Source organism: Gallus gallus, chromosome 1 (genome assembly GCF_016699485.2).
Source record: "Gallus gallus isolate bGalGal1 chromosome 1, bGalGal1.mat.broiler.GRCg7b, whole genome shotgun sequence".
NCBI lineage: Eukaryota > Metazoa > Chordata > Aves > Galliformes > Phasianidae > Gallus > Gallus gallus.
Window position 1 is genome coordinate 93602279 of NC_052532.1, and position 19082 is coordinate 93621360.

Here is a 19082-nt window from a genome sequence, read left to right on the forward strand (position 1 = left end):
GCTTTTTACTTATCAAAGATGGCGAGATCTTCAACATTTAAACAATTCTAAACATTTTTACAAAACAAACAAACAAACAAACAAACAAACAAATAACATTGTTAAACACAATCAGAATGCCAGAAGCCCAAAATTAATAATACCTTTTACAAATATTTACAAAATATTAAAAAATATAGGTGCACTCAGCAGGGCATTTATAGTTGCATGTTATTGTTTCAAGTGGAGTATAGTGCTCTTTCAAGTACGTCCATGTTTGAATGTATCTATTGTGGAGGGCTGTTAAGAGTTCGGGTGGTATGGTCATGTTGCAGTTGGACTTGATGATCTTCAAGGTCTTTTCCAACCTGAGCAATTCTATAGCAAGAAATATGTAACTCCTACTTTACAAAATAAAATGGTGTAACAGAAAATTCTGGATGAACAAAAATTTAATGACAATCTCCTGTAATATTGTCCATTAATGGTTCTGCGTGTTGCATAGAAATTTTGTAAAATATCTGGATGTTCTCTTTCTAACTGCCTTCCATGTTTTTGTTCTGATGATAGCAACCCAATAATAAGTAAAGGCTACTTGTTGATCAAGTAACAATCAATACATGCAAGTTGGTTCATTTTGTTCTATGGAAAAGGGTGAGAATATAAGGAAGAAATCACATTTATCCTGTTTTCCACTGTTGTTCCTTAATAAGAGAATGCATTTTTTTCTGGCCTTTAGGAAATTGAAAGACCTGGCACAGAAAAATTGCCACATTTGGTGACAGTAACATATAAGGTTCAGCACATATAAGGTGCAGAGAAAAGATTAATAATCTGAATTATTTTAGTTTACAATTCTTTGGGGGTTCTAAAAGAAAAATCCATCTGTGAGATTCCTTCCTCTATGTATCATCAGTGTGATAAAAAAACAGTCTAAATCTTTCTTAAAAAATATGGGGGATTTTTCACACTGTTTGAACTTGGAAGAGTGGCCAATACCAAAGGAGCCAGACATAACTAGAATGGTAGAAAGAATGGGGAAAGGGAGATACAGTAGTTTAAACACTATTTGCCAATAAAAATGCACACCTCCACACAATATAATACCATAATAAACATTAATAAGCCTCCAAAGTGATTCCCTCCTATCTGATTACTTTCCATGCAAGCAAATTATCAGGAGCCTATTTCAAAAACAGGGCAAATGCAATCCTTTTCCTCTTCATGTTCTAAATAATTGAAAACAGCCCATTAACATAATTTGACCTTACGCTTCCACTGGCATACTTTGATTCTGATACGTGTTTTCTTTGAAGGTGATTCTCTCTCTGTAGTTTATGCTATTATGAATGTCTCTTCATCTGCACTAAGAATCTGAGTTTATTGTGATGAAATCTGTAATCCTTGTTGGACTTACTGTTTCTGTGTAAATTGTTAGAAGTTACAGGAAAGACACCAGTACAGAGAGGGCAGAATAAATCAGTTGGGTTTGTCAGAGAAAGTGAGGTGCTCATAATACATCAGGATGTGCTACAAGTGTTATTCAAATCCTTCCTTCCAAAGCATTGATAATGCCTTCTTATTTAAGCTCCTACAATGCCTGTTTTTAATTGCCTTTATTTATTTATTTTTATGAGAAGCTATTTTGTCCAACAGACAGAGATTTAAAAAGCCTTAAAACTGTTACTAACAAAAAAAGCTTTGTTTAACAATTTAATTCTGCAGTTGATCCATTAGTATGAAATATGCTGTTGTATCCATATGAGAAGAGAGCTATGCTTGTGTAACAGAGCTGTGCTTCCCACTGTGATCAGTGAGCTTACCATGAATGCCATATTTTACTTTCATGGACCCTAAGCAACACATGGAATCTGTCTTATTAACTACTCTCCAGTTCAGAAAATATTCACTTAAGCTCCAGGCAGTCCATAGTAAAAAACAGTGACAGGGTCCTACCCATGTCATAACAACCATGTCATGGATAGCAGATCATTTGATAGAGGCACTGGAAGGAGGTCTTTCATCTCCTCTAGAGAAATTTTGTTGTGATTTCTAAGAATAACTTTCTAAGAATAAATTTCTAAGAATAAGGATTCTCACCTGCTGAACAAATGGGTGGTGTTTTTTTAACATATATGAAATTCTGCTTTGTTTGTCAAGGCTCGCTGCAGTGTTCTCATCTTGCCCTAACCCACTGCAATATTTTTAACAAGTGTCTCAAAGAGCAACACATCCTGCCTAGCTGCATAGGCTGGTTTCTTACTGAGGGCTATTGTATAAAGCTGTCTGCATAGCCATCAGTTGCCACTTTCCAGGAAAACTCACACATTTTTCCTTGTTATCAAAAGGGATTAAAATGTATTAGCCACTCCACCTTCCCGCTCTTGCCCACAGACTGTTCCCAGAACTTTCAAACAATCATGTAACCATGTGAATTGGTATCTTCTGCATGGGTCTGTAATACTAAGCTTTACTCACCATTCTTTATTTGTTTATTTACCCCACTGTTCATTTTCTTTTTTGCACACTGAATAAAAGGCTAATTTGTTATATTGTTAAAATTGTAAAAGTAGTTGAGCATGAACAATGGGAAAGATATGGAGTACCTCAACTGTAACCCAAGAAGCCTGCTGACTGATCCAATGAGCCACATCCTAGAAACCATCCTAGAAGCTGAACCAGATGAAGCTGGAATACTTCCTCAAACTACACCAGGGTCAGAAGTACACTGTGAGGATGACATACGGCCTTCATCCCCACAACCACCAGGATGACCACCAGAAGGCATCATGCATGTGTACAAGCATTAATTAGGGGTGGAATTCAGGGCATAGAATGGGCACGGAATGTTGTAATGAATTCCCATAAGTAATTTTAATAACCACTCCTTGTCTTAGAAATACTATGAGTATGCATGTATTCCTTCTATAAATAAAGATGTTTACCTACTTTTCCCATGCAGGCTAGGAGGGGGTTACCCCCCCCTGCACCCAGCATGTGCGCAGCACTGAATAAAAACATACCTGCTTTATGACTACTTAGTGGTTATAGAGTGTGATCCTGCAAGTCAACACTAACCACCATTTCCTTTGTGCCTGAGTCCAAATTAGTATGATAGTTTCATTACATTATACTTTCCTTCCTATAGGTTTAACTAAATTATGAGCTACCAACACCTTTTATTTACTTTAGTGTTATTTAATGACCACAAGCCATTTGAATATTGAAAGACTTTAATTTCTCTGATATTTTATTGTGTCAGTGAGAAACAACAGTTCTGTGGTGCTCTCATTTTTAAAAATGTTATAAAAATCTAACAGTACTATAATAAAAGATGATTGCTACCTGGTAATAAATGATTGCCAGATGATAAGATTTTCAAGTATTTCCATGAGATACTAATTCATTTCTTTTATACCTCATTTGTATTTTTCTCCAAAGAGAATGTTTGTGAAATATCACAGCCTTCTTCATTTTTTCCATAGTGCTTTCTCTATTATTTCCTTGGATCCTTTCTATCATTCCCAGATGCAAAGATAAAATAAGTACATACCTCGGAGAATGGGAGAATGATGATGATTCTTTGATTTACTAATTAATTAGCACCAGAGTAAGTTTAAGGTATCTTTTTTTTTTTTTTTTTTTTTTTTTACGAAAATGTGAGATAATCATTTTCATATACAGATGGCAATTACAAAACTTTTTTTTAAAATTCTGCATTTCTACACAATTTTTATTCCCATTTCTAAAAACCTAAGCAATTAGGCTTAGAAAGAGAGAAGTTTAAAGTGATTTTCAAGGACAAACCACTCTAGTATGTACAAAAATAAACATCAAATTGGCTATCCCAAATGAGATCTGAAGGAAGGGAGAGGAGTATTCTAATCAGCTCTGTGAAAGCATTCACCATTTTTAATAGCTTTTACACTTACCAGCTGCTTGCATCCTACAGCTGTGAATCAGCAGTCCTTCAAATTGGGCTTCTCTTGTAAATGACAAGTAGCATGGCTTTTGCTTGTGCCCTATTGCTTTGTAACAGGTACTCACAAGGCAAGACTGAATTGATAAACTTTGCTAAATTACACTGGGAGAAACCATAACTTTGATGCTCTGCTTCATAATATGACCAATGACTCATTGCTTAAGGAGAGAAAAGGTATTTTATGTCTGACATTAATTTATCAGGTAGTATTTGTGGGGGAGACAATCTAGTTCAAATAACTGTGTCACGGTATTTCAGTAAATGTGTTCAAAAACACCATAAAATTAAGCTTTATGATATTTTTTTAAATACTCCCTTAAAAGCTACTCTACAGTCGAGCAGCACTAGAACCACCATATGGTCTCTTTGTTAGCTGAGATTGTTTGATGACTACTATATCATCCTTTCTCTTGTCTCTTTCAATTTAGTTTAAATGATGCTTGTTGAAGAAAAAAGGAGTAACAGTTTGTACCAGGAGACTATAAAAGCATTCTCTTGGATGCATAACAACAGGCCAAATGCCAGTGTGGGGTAAAAACAAACAAACAAACAAACAAAACTTGATCAGTGAAATATTGCTTACTGACACTTGTAATTCATGAGTGTCTAAACTCAAGTACCAACCTGGCAGGAAACCCCTTAAGCTACTAATTCTATGAACACTGATTATCTTGTACTTCATTTAAAATATTCATAGTGTCTGTTTCAGCAGCTCAGCTGTCAATCCATCAGGTACACTACCAAAACTCCCTGGTTCCTATCTGTTTCGTTTAAAACCTTTTACTTGCTCTTGTAATTCAGTGTGTTCACTGATCGTTCTTATATGCTTTGTGGTTGGTCTTGAAGAGAGAGAGAAATGTGACTATAGCATTGGCTATACTGGGAGATGGCACTGTATTAAGCAGTAGAAAGAGTGGCACTGTGACCAAGTTCTAGATGCATGCCAGTTCATGAAGATAATTTGCACCAGTAGCACTATCTGTGTTATCTCCCCATAATAGGAAAATGGGGTCACTGTTTTTACAGTAATTCCTTAAATCCCATACACACATGAATGATACGGTAGAAATAAGTCTTTGGCAAATCCGTTCCATTTTGTTCAGTGAACTCTAATGATGAAGCTTAGTTTTACAGCGTTTATCTTTTTAAATTATTTCTGTCACACCACTTCCTAAGATCAAACGATCCCCATTTTACTTACCTCTTCAGATGTGTACCTCTGTTCTGCTTAACATCCTCCCTGCCTTTCTTTGTGCTCCTTCCAATTTAATCATATTTATCTTTTTTGCCATGTCACTTATAAGTAGTAAAGGAAAAAGCCAGAGGAAAAAAAACACCCTTCTGCCTATATCACTCATGCCTGAGTCAGTGCATGACCTTTCAATGCAGAAAGGCAAGAAGACCTTGCCTCTGTATCCTCAGTTTCTTTTGCTTAAGGCCTTCAGCTTTCTCTTGTGTCTGACTTAAGTTATCTTGAACACTGCTGGAGAACTGCAGCACATGTGAAGCTACTGAAGAAGTAAGTAAGAGCTCTGGATGCTCAGCATACTTCAAGCCTTTCTCTGTGATCCATACCAGAGAGCCGGCACTATAAAATTTTAATCTATAGAAAAATCACCAGGGCATGAAAATCTGACTAGTTTCTTGTAAATACATATCTTGCTTTTCAGAAGAGTAAGTATCTCTCCCTTAGGAAGTCCTACTAACAATTCTATGCATATTTTCCTTCAAACTGTTTCACCTGCTTGCAAGTCAATAATTTTGGAAATGAACAGCCCCTTAAACTGTTCTATTGGGACAGACTTCTTTGTCCTTCAGTAACTAGGTTCATGGCTTACAGCAACCAGAGTTGTAATGTGGAGTTGGAGCTATACGGATTCTGTAATTTTTAGTCTCCTTCCAAGCTGGACCCATGAAAGACTACTAAGACTAGGCCAGAGAAAAAATCAAGATATTTTAGACCTGCTTCTGAGGCAGAATGGGGCTTAATGGATCTTATCAAGTAATTGAAATATTCTTTCAGAACCTGGGACCTGATTTGGAGCTTCTCAGACACTGAACTGTAGTCATTCAGTCACTCAATAGTTATAATCCTGACAGGGCTACAAAATATAAAGTAGTTGTAACAAATATACTTAAGAACTCACTTTCTAGGAGATAAATAATTTAGTTTTTAACTGCTTCATAGTGATTTGGATCAGTTGGCTTTGGGAGTACTGCTACTGGGCTGTAGGTTTTTATGTCGGAACTACCTCCTCACCAAGAGAGAAAGGTTAATTATTACAGGAAATCAGCAGCACTGGTCTTATTTTAAACCATTGCACTAACTTTTTTTTTTTTTTTTTTTTTTTTTTTTTTTTTTTTTTTTTAGTGGCCATCTAAGAATATCCAGTCTGGTTTGTCTGACTCAATGTGGGCATTACTACTGACAACGGCTTGTGGCCAGACATGACCAAATTACAAATTACACCTCAAAAGCCCACAGTGTACTCTGTAAGGTTCTGTCCCTTCCAGAGAGACAGCAGTTGCTAGCCCTTCAGTGGTCATTAATGTCACCACTGTGACCCAAGCTACCATCTCCACGTGCAAAGCACTGTGCTCTTCAGATATTTGTTTGTAACTGGTTGAGAGGTGACCTAATTGTGCTCCATTTTTCAGAGTAGCCATGCTCTCTGTCTTCTCAGTTTTTTCCCACAGATTGTCCCTCTCATATGCCTAAAGGATTACTCTTCTGAAAAGCAATTATATTTAAAGTTCTTTTCTTGAACATCCTACTTTTAATATTAAACAGTCCCTTCCAAAATTCCTTTGTAGCCTTCTTCAGCCTTCCTTTAAACACATATCCAAAGAGTAACCTGCCCAAAACATATTAAGTTTCTATGCATAACATACAAGTGACTCATTGGATTTTCCTATTAGAGATTTTAGAGAGAAATAAATTATATTAGATTATATTCCTCTTGTAAACCACATTTGAACATAAGCCTCCAGATGGGAAAGGTCAGGATTGTACATTAACCCTTTGAACTAGATATCCCCTTTGAAAGATTAAAGTTTGGCAGTAAATGGACCCACAAGTTTTTGAATTACTTTGCATTTAAATAATGGATTTCTTATTTTCATCCATCATTAACCTAATTGATCTCATTTAAAAATGCAAATTGTGGCACTGAACTTTCATGTTCACTGATATTATTCTTTACTGTTTACTGTAACTATCCTTTATGTTTCACTTGTTTCAAGCACTCATTAATACAAAAAGCTCAAACAAGATAATTTTGCTTATTAACACAGTGTTGACATAATTATTGAGCTAAATAATTAAATAGAATAAATTATTATTTACTTTTCATTCAATATGAAGAGGTATACATGTAGTGACAGCTATATCTTTTAATTTGCATTATTTTTCTTACTATTTTTAAAACTGCCTCTTGCACTGGGAATTACCAAAATTTCAGTCCTCTAAGGGAGAAAGAATGGAAAGCTGGTTACTGGAGTATACAAATAAGACTGAGCTATATTGTCCATACTAACATCTAAATTGTCATTTAGGGGGAAAAATAACACAGTTTGGGGAAAACATTAGAAGAGCATCTCAAGACAGGTGAGTCCTGTACAAAGACTAAATTTGTCTCAGAAGAACAGGGAGTCAACCATAAGATCTCAAAATTCCCAAGATAACAGGAATCTACAAGAATATCTTGAATAGCTGGCCTCTAAAGAACTGGAGTATCTTTTGTGAGAGACTGCCCTTTTCTGCCAGAAAGATGGATCAGACTCAGGTAGCCATGCAAGAAAAGCCATGCTTTTCCTCTCTATGCTTCTAAAGGATTTTTTGTTTTGTTTTGTTCCTAGAGTCGAATCTAAGAATTCTGAAGAAAGAAGCACTGAAACCAAGAAAAAAACAATTCTGTTTCTTCAATGGGAAATTTTCTCAGGCTTGTGCTCTGTCTCCTTTCCATCTATTACAACCAGTGCAATAGTGAGAACGTCCAGAATGTCCTGCTGCATCACTGTTAATGTAATTCTTGACAGGCTTAAGCTTGATATATTGGCTACCTTCTACAGGTTCTACAGATCTCTGAAGTATCACAGTTTCCAAACATTCTAACCACTCAAGACAAAATGGTTATATTAAGAATGCAAATCATGCTACCTTGTAACAGCAAACTGCAAAACCCTGAACCTGCAAATCTCAAAGCGGTTCTTTCTTCTATGGTCCTAGAGAATCATGCCCTTAGAAAATCCAGGTCTTTTTGCTGCCTGAGAAGTTACAGAAGAACTGTGTGCTTTACTTAATTAACTAAAGATATAGTCTGATAAACATTTGTTCTGATAACAAAGACAAAACAAATTCCAGAACTCCAGCTGTCTTCACTCCTGTCTCAACATCTATTTGTATTTACTTGAGCTGGCTTAATATTCTGGGGGCCTGTTACTACAAAAAGATAGCAAGCCCGTGGTTGAGAAAATTACCCTGAAAGGCCACCCAAGTTATTTAAAAATGCAACTAGCTTATTAGAATTAAATACTATGTTTTAAGGAAGCCATATTTTTTTTTTTTACTATATATGAGACTATTCTCATGCAGAACGGTATTTTAGGCGTTCTCCATAGACAGATGGTCTGACAGTCCACGTATGGCCATTTTCTTATATTTAAAAAAATAACACTATATTTTGGATGGTACTACATATGTTGCTCTGAAATTAATGCCTCCTATTCATTTCCATTGAAACTGCATTGGATACAAAGGACCGAATTCTCAGCTACAAAATGCTATTTTTCCACATAGCCACCACCATGAGCTATACATTTTTGCCAGCAATGAACAAGAGCCTGCAGGATGCACTTGTGAAAATCTGCACCAGCAGATGTGACCCACTGTTCCTGTCACCACTGCTGAAACATGTCACCTACAGCCTCACTGTGCTCACATTCAGTGTTTGGTCTCCAGAAACATTTGGCAAGCATCAATGAATGTCAGTAGGTACCATTTTTTTCCATGTGGAGGAATTCAATGACACAACTTTGCTCCATATGCACTTTCATGTCAGATGCCATTGTGTCAGACTGCCTCTCTGCTGCCATCTGTCACATAGCAACAACATGTAATGGGATATTGGTGGAAAGGTTCAACCTCTACTGCCATACCGCCACCATCTGCCTCTGATGTCAAGGGCCAATATAGTAACATAGGCTGCTTTCAGAGCAGCCCTGTATATTACTGTCTATTATAATATAAAATTCATATCTTATATTTTCACATAACACCTTTCTTTCTGAAAGAAAATAAAAAACTAGAAACCAGTGAAATAAAAACAATGGACCGAACTCTCTTAGTGGCACCAGGTAATATAAGTCTAATAAAAGCATTCTGCCTTACACCTGCAGAAATTCTAATACCATCCTGTTGTCAGAGAAATCTCCCTTTGTTAATATGCTACAAATCACAGTAATACACTGTTGTTGAACACACATACGCCATTTTCTACTCGGTTGCACAAGTGAAATGCTAATTTGCTTATCTGTAGTCTCCTGCATTTGAAGTGCTTTGTTTATTTAAATAAAAAATCGATAAATGTATTTCCCAGACAATAGTCAACAATCTCTTGGAATTGTTGCCAAATTTTCAAGTCAAGTTCAGATGTTCATTGCAAAAGAATCTAATAAAAAGTCACCGAATAAACAGCCTATCACAAAAACATTGTTGGAATAGCCAGTAGAAGCAAGCTAGCTGATGGCTATAGACTTGTTAGATTGACAATTCACTGCACATCTGTGTCTGCCAATATAGAATTTACTCAAAATTGCCTCTCTAGACACTTCTTTACATAACACATATTTAGCTTATTAGTGCTGTCATTTGGGAGTGTGGTCAGCTTTTGAACAGAATTTCTCTGTGTCCTTTAGCACAGATCACATCACAGCTGCCATTTTAGAATCACGATGATTAGGTTTGAAGTTCAAATGATTTGATTTCACTTTAAAGCTTCAGAAGCAGCCTCTGGGGCAGGCTTACACAATTAATTTTTTCTGAGGTCTGCTGGGTAATTTACTGTAGTCAGAGAATTTTTATGAAGGTAAGGTAATTACCACCGGGTAATTTTATGGCACTCTGTTCAGTAGGAAGCAACATGTTGGCTGCCTTCTGCTTGGATAAAACGTGGAGGAAAATGAAGATGCTGCCTCTGAGAATCATCACTTGTCTGACACATTGAAGAAGGATGAACAGAGTTCACTCACTTCCCAGATCGTGATCAGAAGTTGTATTTGCTCTCAGTGTCTTTTCAGGGTATGCACAAGGACTTTGAGTATACAATTCTGTAAATATTGCCATATGAATCTTTCAAAACTGAAGTACTGCACCTGTTTTTCCTTAATACAGGAGTGAAGAACACATTCTTATTTTAGTTTAAATGGAGAAGTAAACAATGAAACAAAACATTCCTCTGAGATTTGTATTTATCACTTACAAGAAGCAGTTCCTAATAATCAGTGGCAGCTAGGCTGACAAGCAAACGTCAGAGCAAAGCCACGGGGGATACAAGTCTATTTTGGGTTTACTATTGACAGTAAGGGTCAGAGGAAAAATAAACTCAGCAAGCAGTGTCATGCTTCCACAAACCTCTGCTGGCCAAGCAGAAACTAAATTATGGCTGAACCTTTCAGCACAAGAGAAACAATTGGGCTATTGAGCTGTCCTGCAGTGCACAGAGCATGACACAGAGATGAACAGGATTAAGCACAAGTGAGACATAAATTACTGATAAATAAAGCTTAAATGGTTGGAGGAGCTAACTATTTCACAGTCTGCAGAGGGGTGCAGCATGCTTACCCAAATAGCATGGATATTACTTTAATATCTAAAGTCTGCCAAATTAATTTGGAAAGCCCTGTGAGAATAAGAACTGATAACAGTCTCTGTCAAGATATCATTATTCTGCTCAATGTATAAGTAATATACTAATCTCCAGTTCTGTACTTCACCATTAAAAAAAAAAAAAAAAAAAAAAAAATGTAGCATGACTCAGAGGGGTTTTTTTTAATTACATCTATAAGTTTACATATATACATTATATATGTACACAGTATATATATGGTGCATAATGTGATATGTATGTATGTGTGTATTAAAAAACAATACTTTTTTCTTAAAATTTTAGTTCTTGGACTTATTTCATAATACTACTGGTGTGAGTTGAAACTGTACTAATATCACTGTTGATGGTATTACTGACTTTAGCATTAACTTTACTTCCTATTAAAGCTGATGATAAAAGAGCTGTGTGGATTCATAAGCATCTCTATCTACATCTCTGCAGACTCATTACAAAGATCTGTTTCATACAGTCTCATCGCCCAGGATAGATTTAATACTATTCTATCATTCACTAGATATAAATAAAAAGCTGTCATTCCAAACATTAAGTTGCTTTCCAGTTTCATACTTATTGTCCACTGGATGGAAACACAATCCTGCAATTACTATTATCCTTTCGTTTTTCTTTGCTTTGATTTTTGTATTTTGTTGAAGCCATGTGTGTTTTGTCCATTGTCAGCAGATTTTATCTATCTGTTTTTTACTTTCAGGCATAATTATTGAGGGCAGAAAACAACAAAATTAGCCAGACAATTTATTATTGCTCTTTTTTTCTAACCTGGGACGACACCCTGGTAAGGAGTGTTTATGTACCACAAACATTTCTTCAGATTTTAGGAAAACATCTAAAAAACAAGTGCAGTTCTATTGGATGTATTCTTTTCCTGCCAAACTGATGTCTAGCTGTGCCATTCTGTTTCACTTTTTTAAGGTACTTGCTTATCATTCTACTTCCAAGCTCTCTGCTCATTTGAAATACCCCTGGGACATTTGGAACAAGTGCCCCATGGAGCAATGCCACACTACTTGTTTGTGATTTTAGGTGAGATGATTTTCAGAACTATAGGATGTCAAATTAACAGATTCTCATGACTCTTCTCTTGGAGTCCTGTAATTCATCTGTTTTGTCAGCACTATTTTTGAACTGTTGTCAGCTGCCATTGAGGATGTACTGGACCAGCGCATCAAGAGTTCTGTGAGCGTCACTCTCATTAATACAAATACAATGTCCCTTCTATGTTTGTAGTCCCATGAATTGATGGGTAAAAGTCAGCAGCTTCCAGTGACTGTTGTAATACCAGATATGATTGTGAGCAATATCAGGTGGATAAGCAGGAGAATAAAATTAAGGAACCTGATTTCAGTGCTGTGTACCTCTTTCAGAGTCTTTGTGATTGCTGTAATAAATCATCCTCCTGCACTTCTTCCTTCAAGGTTCTCTGCTGAGCAATATCATTAATTCCCTGGGTCTCGTTCTCTTTTCCTAAAATTTTCTTAAAAACTTCATCTCAAGTAAGAATGGATAGTTGGATATGTTGACTGTGGAGGTGTATGTGGTAAGGAAAAGAACAATAGACTGTTCTGTGTTTGCAATAAGAAAATATTGCTTTTAAGATTGCACATGGTCTTTCCACTATCTCTTATAAACCTGAGCTTATTTTGGCATATCTCTCACTTATCTTTCGACATACGATGACACTCTATACTAGTGCTGGAGAGTATAAAATTGGTCGGTGGAAAATTAATGAAGCAAGAAGAAAGGATTGAGAATAATTACTCGTGTCTTGTGGCTTCTGGTAAATTGGCAGTCTGAGGGGGCAGCACAGCAAATAAGGCACATAAACACCCTGTCCAGTTTGTCCTTGTTGGAGAACTTCAGTGAACGTGCAGAAAAGGAAGACTGGTCTTGTTCAGAAAATGAAGCAATAGGCAAATTGCTATTGTTTAGCAAGGTAGTGTCTTGTTGCCTGGGGAGCAAACGGATAAGTGACATATCCAGAAGTTTTGTATCTCAGAGACAATAGAAAGTCTTTGCCTTGTTATTGCCTTTACCATCAATCACATTACATTGTGACACAGTTTAAACCTCTTAGAGTGGCCTGTTTCTTTATATCATAGAATGGCTTGGGTCAGAAAGGACATTAAAGCCCACCCAGCCCCAACCCCCAGCCATGGGCAGGGCTGCACCCCACCACATCAGGCTGTCCAGGGCCCCATCCAACCCAACCTTGAGCACTTCCAGGGATGGGGCACCACAGCTTCTCTGGGCAGTTGTGACAGTGCCTCATTGCCCTCTGAGTAAAGAATTTTCCCCTAACACCTAACCTAAATCTCCCTCTTTTTAGTTTAAAATCAGTCCCGCTTGTCTTATCACTACTGGACTTTATAAAAAGGTCTCCCTCTCTTTTATAGGTCTCATTTAAATACCCCACAGCCTTCTCTTCTCCAGGCTGAAAAAGCCCCGTTCCCTCAGCCTTTCTTCGTAGGAGAGGTGCTTCAGACCTCTGGTCATCGCTGTGGCCCTGTAGTACCAACATCTTGAACAGGACATTGGAGGAAGAGAAAGCAATTTGGAAATGAAGGCATGGGTCATACCAGAGGATGATGGTGATGGGATTTAGAATCCAGGGAAATAGATATTAAGGATTCATCTCTCTAGTACAGATGCCATCTGAACATTTCAGGGGAGGCAGGTGTTTAATAGTCATTGGTAAAGAAAGGCTTTGATCTCCATCAGGAAAATGACGCATACGATGCATCAGAAAATAGTTATTTCCAGTACACATTACTTACAGATACTAACCCACATCTGCCTCATTTCAGATGTTACGTAGATGGCATTTTTAGCAATGTTGTCAGCTTCTATGCATGGGGTGCTTTTTCAACCACCACATTTTATATGTTTTAGATACTTACAGAACTATTTCCTTGTTCAGAAATAAGTCATACAAGCCAGCAATCCTTGACATTGTGTCTTGGGAACTAGCTGCAGTTACTGGCAACTTGTCTGCTTCATGGATAATCTTGTTTAAAATAAATTCCTTTGCTTACATTTACCCTAGAAGCAGATCTGTGAAAGGTCTCTACCCTTCACTTGATCTGGTAATATTTTGCAGATGTCTCTATCTCTAGATGGCAAATAAATACTGGTGTTCTGCAGAACAATATATATAATAGTATACAGAAGAATGGTGATTATAGTGCGTGTGAGTATGAAAATGTCACCTTGTGATGAAAAGGTGTTCTCCCGAGTCCCTCATTGTTTATAAAAGCAAAGAAAGTGACTCAAAAGACATGACTTCAGACTATGGCACACAGACACATAGGCAGGCTTATTCAACTTTGAATATATCTAAACTTTGAGCTTATCCATTGACAAAGTCTGGTTTAGCAATAGGGATCAGTATATTAGTTTAAGGACCAATATATTAGTTTAGCAAAAGGAATCAGTGAGTGCTAGTTCTAAAACTTTCCAGTTTAGCTTTGTTTGGTGTGTGAGCAGCCTTGTTCTTCTCAATGATCCTGCTTCATAGAAGCACTGAAGTCACAATATCTTTGCATCCACCAAGTGCAAGGACTTTTTAAAATTGATTTCACATATAGTGTTTTGAGTTATAGCACACTGAGATGGAAAGTTGCTCATTATGGCACAATAAGCAACGGAAATTTGTCACATTGGAGAAAAACAGCTAAAGGTTGGCCAAAAAGCACTGTGATGAAGCTGATGATGGAAAAATGAGGTGGATGTAGGTGGTCTAAGACCACCAGAGGCACTACCATGTATGTCCAGAGGGACATTAGAGTATATTAATGAATTCTTGGAAAAGAATGAATATGTATACAGATGTATTGCATATGTACGTCTTAACATATATATGCTTAAATATAGAACTTAACTCTGAGAGTGTGCATTTGATTTGCCAAGTCATCAAGTATGCACCGTGAGGAATAAAGGAATGCTGCTTTCTAACACCACACTGCGGTTAGAGTTTTCTTCTTGGATTTTAGATGACACTACTTTAATATCCTCTACAGATAAGTCACTCAAATAAGTTTCTAAAGGGCTCTTTCTCCAATACTTTTGTTTTTAACAACATTAAACAGTTTCTCTAGCATGATCCAAAGTTATCGAATAAACATTGCCTCTTCGTACCCTTGTTATAAGTTCTGAAATACTTTCATGAAAAGTCATGAACTACTATGATCTTGATATTAAAGTTTACTACAATGATAAATGGAGAAGACAAATGCACTTCCTCTTTACTATTTTTAAAGCAAAACAGGAACTTAACTCACTAATCTTTTCAGTTATTTCTGAAATAAATTAAAAAAAAAAAAAAAGAAGAGGTTGGCTAAAAGAAAAGTGTTACCAATACTTACTGTTCTCAGAAAATTTTTAAAATTTCCTACAGTGGCAACTCTGAAACAAAACAAAACTGTAAAAGCAAGCAAATATAATTTATGTTACTTACAGTGTATTTCTAGAACCTGCATTGCTATTTGAGGTGTAGAGTTTAGAGACTCATGATCTACTCTGCAGCTTATAACTGCACCGTCATCATTGCGATCTGCAAGGAAATCCATTGTGCTGCTGACTGTGAATGTTTTACGATTTGCATCTTCTTCTTTTAAATATTTAACATCTGAAAAAAAAATAAACAAACATTTTTGTTCCCAGTATTTTCAGAAAGAAGTTGTCCAACATTAAACAGCAACATTTATCTATGAAACTTCTTAAAAAACAAGAAAACAAACAAACAAAAAACACAAAAAAACCCTTTCATGTATTTATTGGCCTCTTTAAGACATAAGTAATGGGACTGTAGTTATTCTACCCTTTTCTCCTGTTGCCAGAGCAGAAGATATACACTGAAGATGAAAATTCAAAATCAGTTACTTGATACTGCACTCAGAGGGCAATTGCTTTCATCATTCTCTCATGTTTAGGTCCAAATCTGATATAAACTATCTCTACAGTTCATTAGAAAAGTGTAGTCTACTCCCACCCTCACTTCCCTAATATATTCACAGTGTCACTAAATGATAAAAATTCTACATCCATCTGTCATAGTAATGCAATACATGAATATCACTGAATCCATGAGAACAAAGGGTTACATACATCAACCTCATGCTTCCTTTATTCATTGCTTATTCTGTTGTTTGACTACAATCACATTAATTTATTAATTAAAGCAAAGTATATATATCAAAGCTGATGAACAAATAGAAATAGAGCACCTCATAGTATTTAGTGGGATGCATAAACACATCCCCAGAACACTGGAAATAAAATTACTTCCAAGATACCTTCCACTCAGTGTTTTTTATTATTACTCACAGGCTTACTCTTTCAGAGCAGAACCCATTAAAAATCTGTGCCAGTTTTCAACCCAGGTACTACTGTGTTGGAAGCCTACAAGCATGATTAAGAATAATTCAATTCAGCTCAAGGCTAAGGTTAAGACTCAGTAACTTTCACTGTAGGACGTACAAGTTACATTAGAACTGGAGAACCAAAAGACTAAGAATTTATTTTTAAAAGTCATTATGTATTAGCCGCAATAAGAAATCTCCTTACATACATATTAGAACTGGTTTACTTGGAACCCAACTATTTACAGCAGTTACTGATTTGTTTATTTCAGCAAAATCAGAAGCTGGTTATATTGATTTGTTACAAGGAAGGATTTAAAAGATATATACATAAATCCATAAATATATATATGAAATTACTCTGAGATTGCGTATGTCCTCTGTGTCCTACAAAAATGAAAACACGAGAGGTTTCAGCTTTATAAATTATGTTAAATCCCATTAGTGAAGATGACCTAAATAAAATTCGTATGAAATATCCATATTAGAAAGCAAATCTTAAATGGCTTAAACTACTTGCTTTTAGGTAAAAATACCTCTGATATCAGAAATATGTTCTTTTTCATTGTCTCTGGATAAATGAAGACACCACATAGTTACACATTTTCTATTTTTTTTTCCTGAGACATAATCATTTATTGCATACAAACATTTTTTCTGCCTGTTGGTTGCTAAACTTCATGAGATTTCAAATTTCTGCCAAGGTGACCATCAATATTTAGGGATCAGAAGATAAGAGAAATACTGGTCAGGGCTAAATCAAAGTTATTATAATCAAACCACAGATTTCTTCACTAATTTTTGAGGCATATCATTGAGATTTTGTTCAAAGTGGTAAGTACGAAATTCAATAATAAGCACCTACACAGATTGCTTTATGTTTGTAAGTAATGTATACATTCAATTTCTTATTGACTTTAGGAGGACAGAAAGCTCCTGAGAACTTTAACAAATTTCATTTCAGTGAGAAGCTGTGGATGCTTAATCCTTCAGAAAAACAAAACCAGTTGATTTCCTAGGCAGATGTTTAGAAGTCTTTCTCTAGACAGCTCTTATTTACAGGGTTAAACCCTTAATTCCCTCTAGTAAAAAAGATGGTGCTAACATTGTTGCTGTTGACATCCTTATCAACAGAAATATTTAGCTTGCCCACTTGATCAGCCGTATCTTCTTGGACATTTCTTCATATCAAAAGAAAGGTATAATTGTAATACATGTTAACAACATAAGCCCTTCTGATAAGAAACAGCAGTGGAGATCTGGCAGTGGGCACGTAATCCCACACTCGCTTTCAGAATATTTACCCAGGGTTTTCACAGAATTTGTAAATATGTCTTATGCAGTCTGCTTTTTAACTTTTTTTACTACTCCTGTCAGCTTAAAAAAGGCTTAAAAATGTCCATTACAGAGGAACTGGAAATCACTATAATCAAAGAATGTGAGGGATACGTAAACAGAAAGTAGTTTTACAGAAATGGAACTGGGGGTATTGAGTACCAGTTGAACATTAGTCAGCAGTGTGCCTTTACAGAGTTGAGAGTTAAAAAAGGATTTCCCTGCAATAAGAATAATAGAGCAAGCAAGAAAAAGAAATTATTATTCTCTTTTATTTAGTATGTTTGCAGCTGCATCTAGAATAATCGACCAAAATTTGAACTTTCCAGTTTAGAAAATATGTCAACTAACTGGAGTACAAAGAGAAGTTGGAGACAGTTGGATTTGTTCAACCTGATGAATAGAAGACAACCTATTGTCTTTAATTTCTTAAGAAAAATCCAGAGCCTCCTTGGAGCTGTACAACAGAAACTTAGGGGCAATGAACACAAGTTACACCAAGACAAATTCTGATTATGTTTCATGAAATAATGAAAACTGTCCCCAGTAAGGTATTTCAATTACTTGAAACTTCCATCAGATTGTGGAAACTGTCCTTGGAGATTTTTCAAAACCAAATCAGACAAGACATTAAACAACCTGATACAACCTTCAAAAAGAGGTTGGGCCACACCAACTTTGGAGATCACCTATGACTACCAGATAGGCATACAAACAGACACTCTCATATTAACTAATAATACTAGTTTATAGCTCACAAGTACAGATGTTTGATAGTGAAAATAATAAACAGAAGTAGAATCATACCTATCACTCATTGTTCATTGTCATTTATAAGAGTTCATACATAAAACATTCATATAGAAGCACCAATCTTATAAAAAGATCATTTTGCTATTTTTAAAGGGCAAATACAGTTCTTATTTACATTTAACATCAAGTTCTACCATGAAACAGCCTTTCTACCTAAAAAAAATAATCCTGCACTTAGAGGTTTATTAAGACAAAATACTGGATGACTTTCAGGATGCTTTGTGGATATTAAAATGTATAAACTTATTCAAAATATCTTAATTTGTTGCAACAAAATCAATTGACATTATCTTATATATTTTTAAGCCTGATTTTCCTAGGAAAAAAAGAATTCTTTAAAAATATTCCTGGAGCATGAAAGAAATATTTCATATAATATTGTTGAAACAGCTGTAACTAGTTTTGTTGAAAAAAAACAAAAACAAACATTGCATATTTAGCTTCTTGTATATTTCTGCTTCTAATAATCTCCTTCTAAAATGTCACCAGAATGCTAAAGTGCAGATTGCTTTGTTAATCTGGTTCACATGAGACAGAACACTAAAATAAAAGATACAGTACACAGTGCTTCACACTCAGTCTTATTACTAGCACTTATTGTATCAAACAGTATTCTTTTACCACATGATGATTCCTTTTTTGAGTAATAGCAATGGAGCTACAATTTTAGAATGGCTTTTTCCCCTTTGATTCAACTCTGAACTCAATGCA

At 35.8% G+C, this 19082-nt stretch overlaps 1 protein-coding gene across 4 annotated transcripts in view; it reads right to left on the minus strand.

The window, feature by feature from the left end:
• The window catches only part of CADM2 (cell adhesion molecule 2), a 655431-nt gene that overhangs the window by 112018 nt on the left and 524331 nt on the right, over nt 1-19082 (minus strand). For all 4 annotated transcript variants that reach the window (XM_040651269.2, XM_025144700.3, XM_015298395.4 and 1 more), the window contains one exon: nt 15320-15490. In XM_040651269.2, the coding sequence (XP_040507203.1) occupies nt 15320-15490 (171 nt within the window). The remainder of the gene's footprint in view (nt 1-15319; nt 15491-19082) is intronic.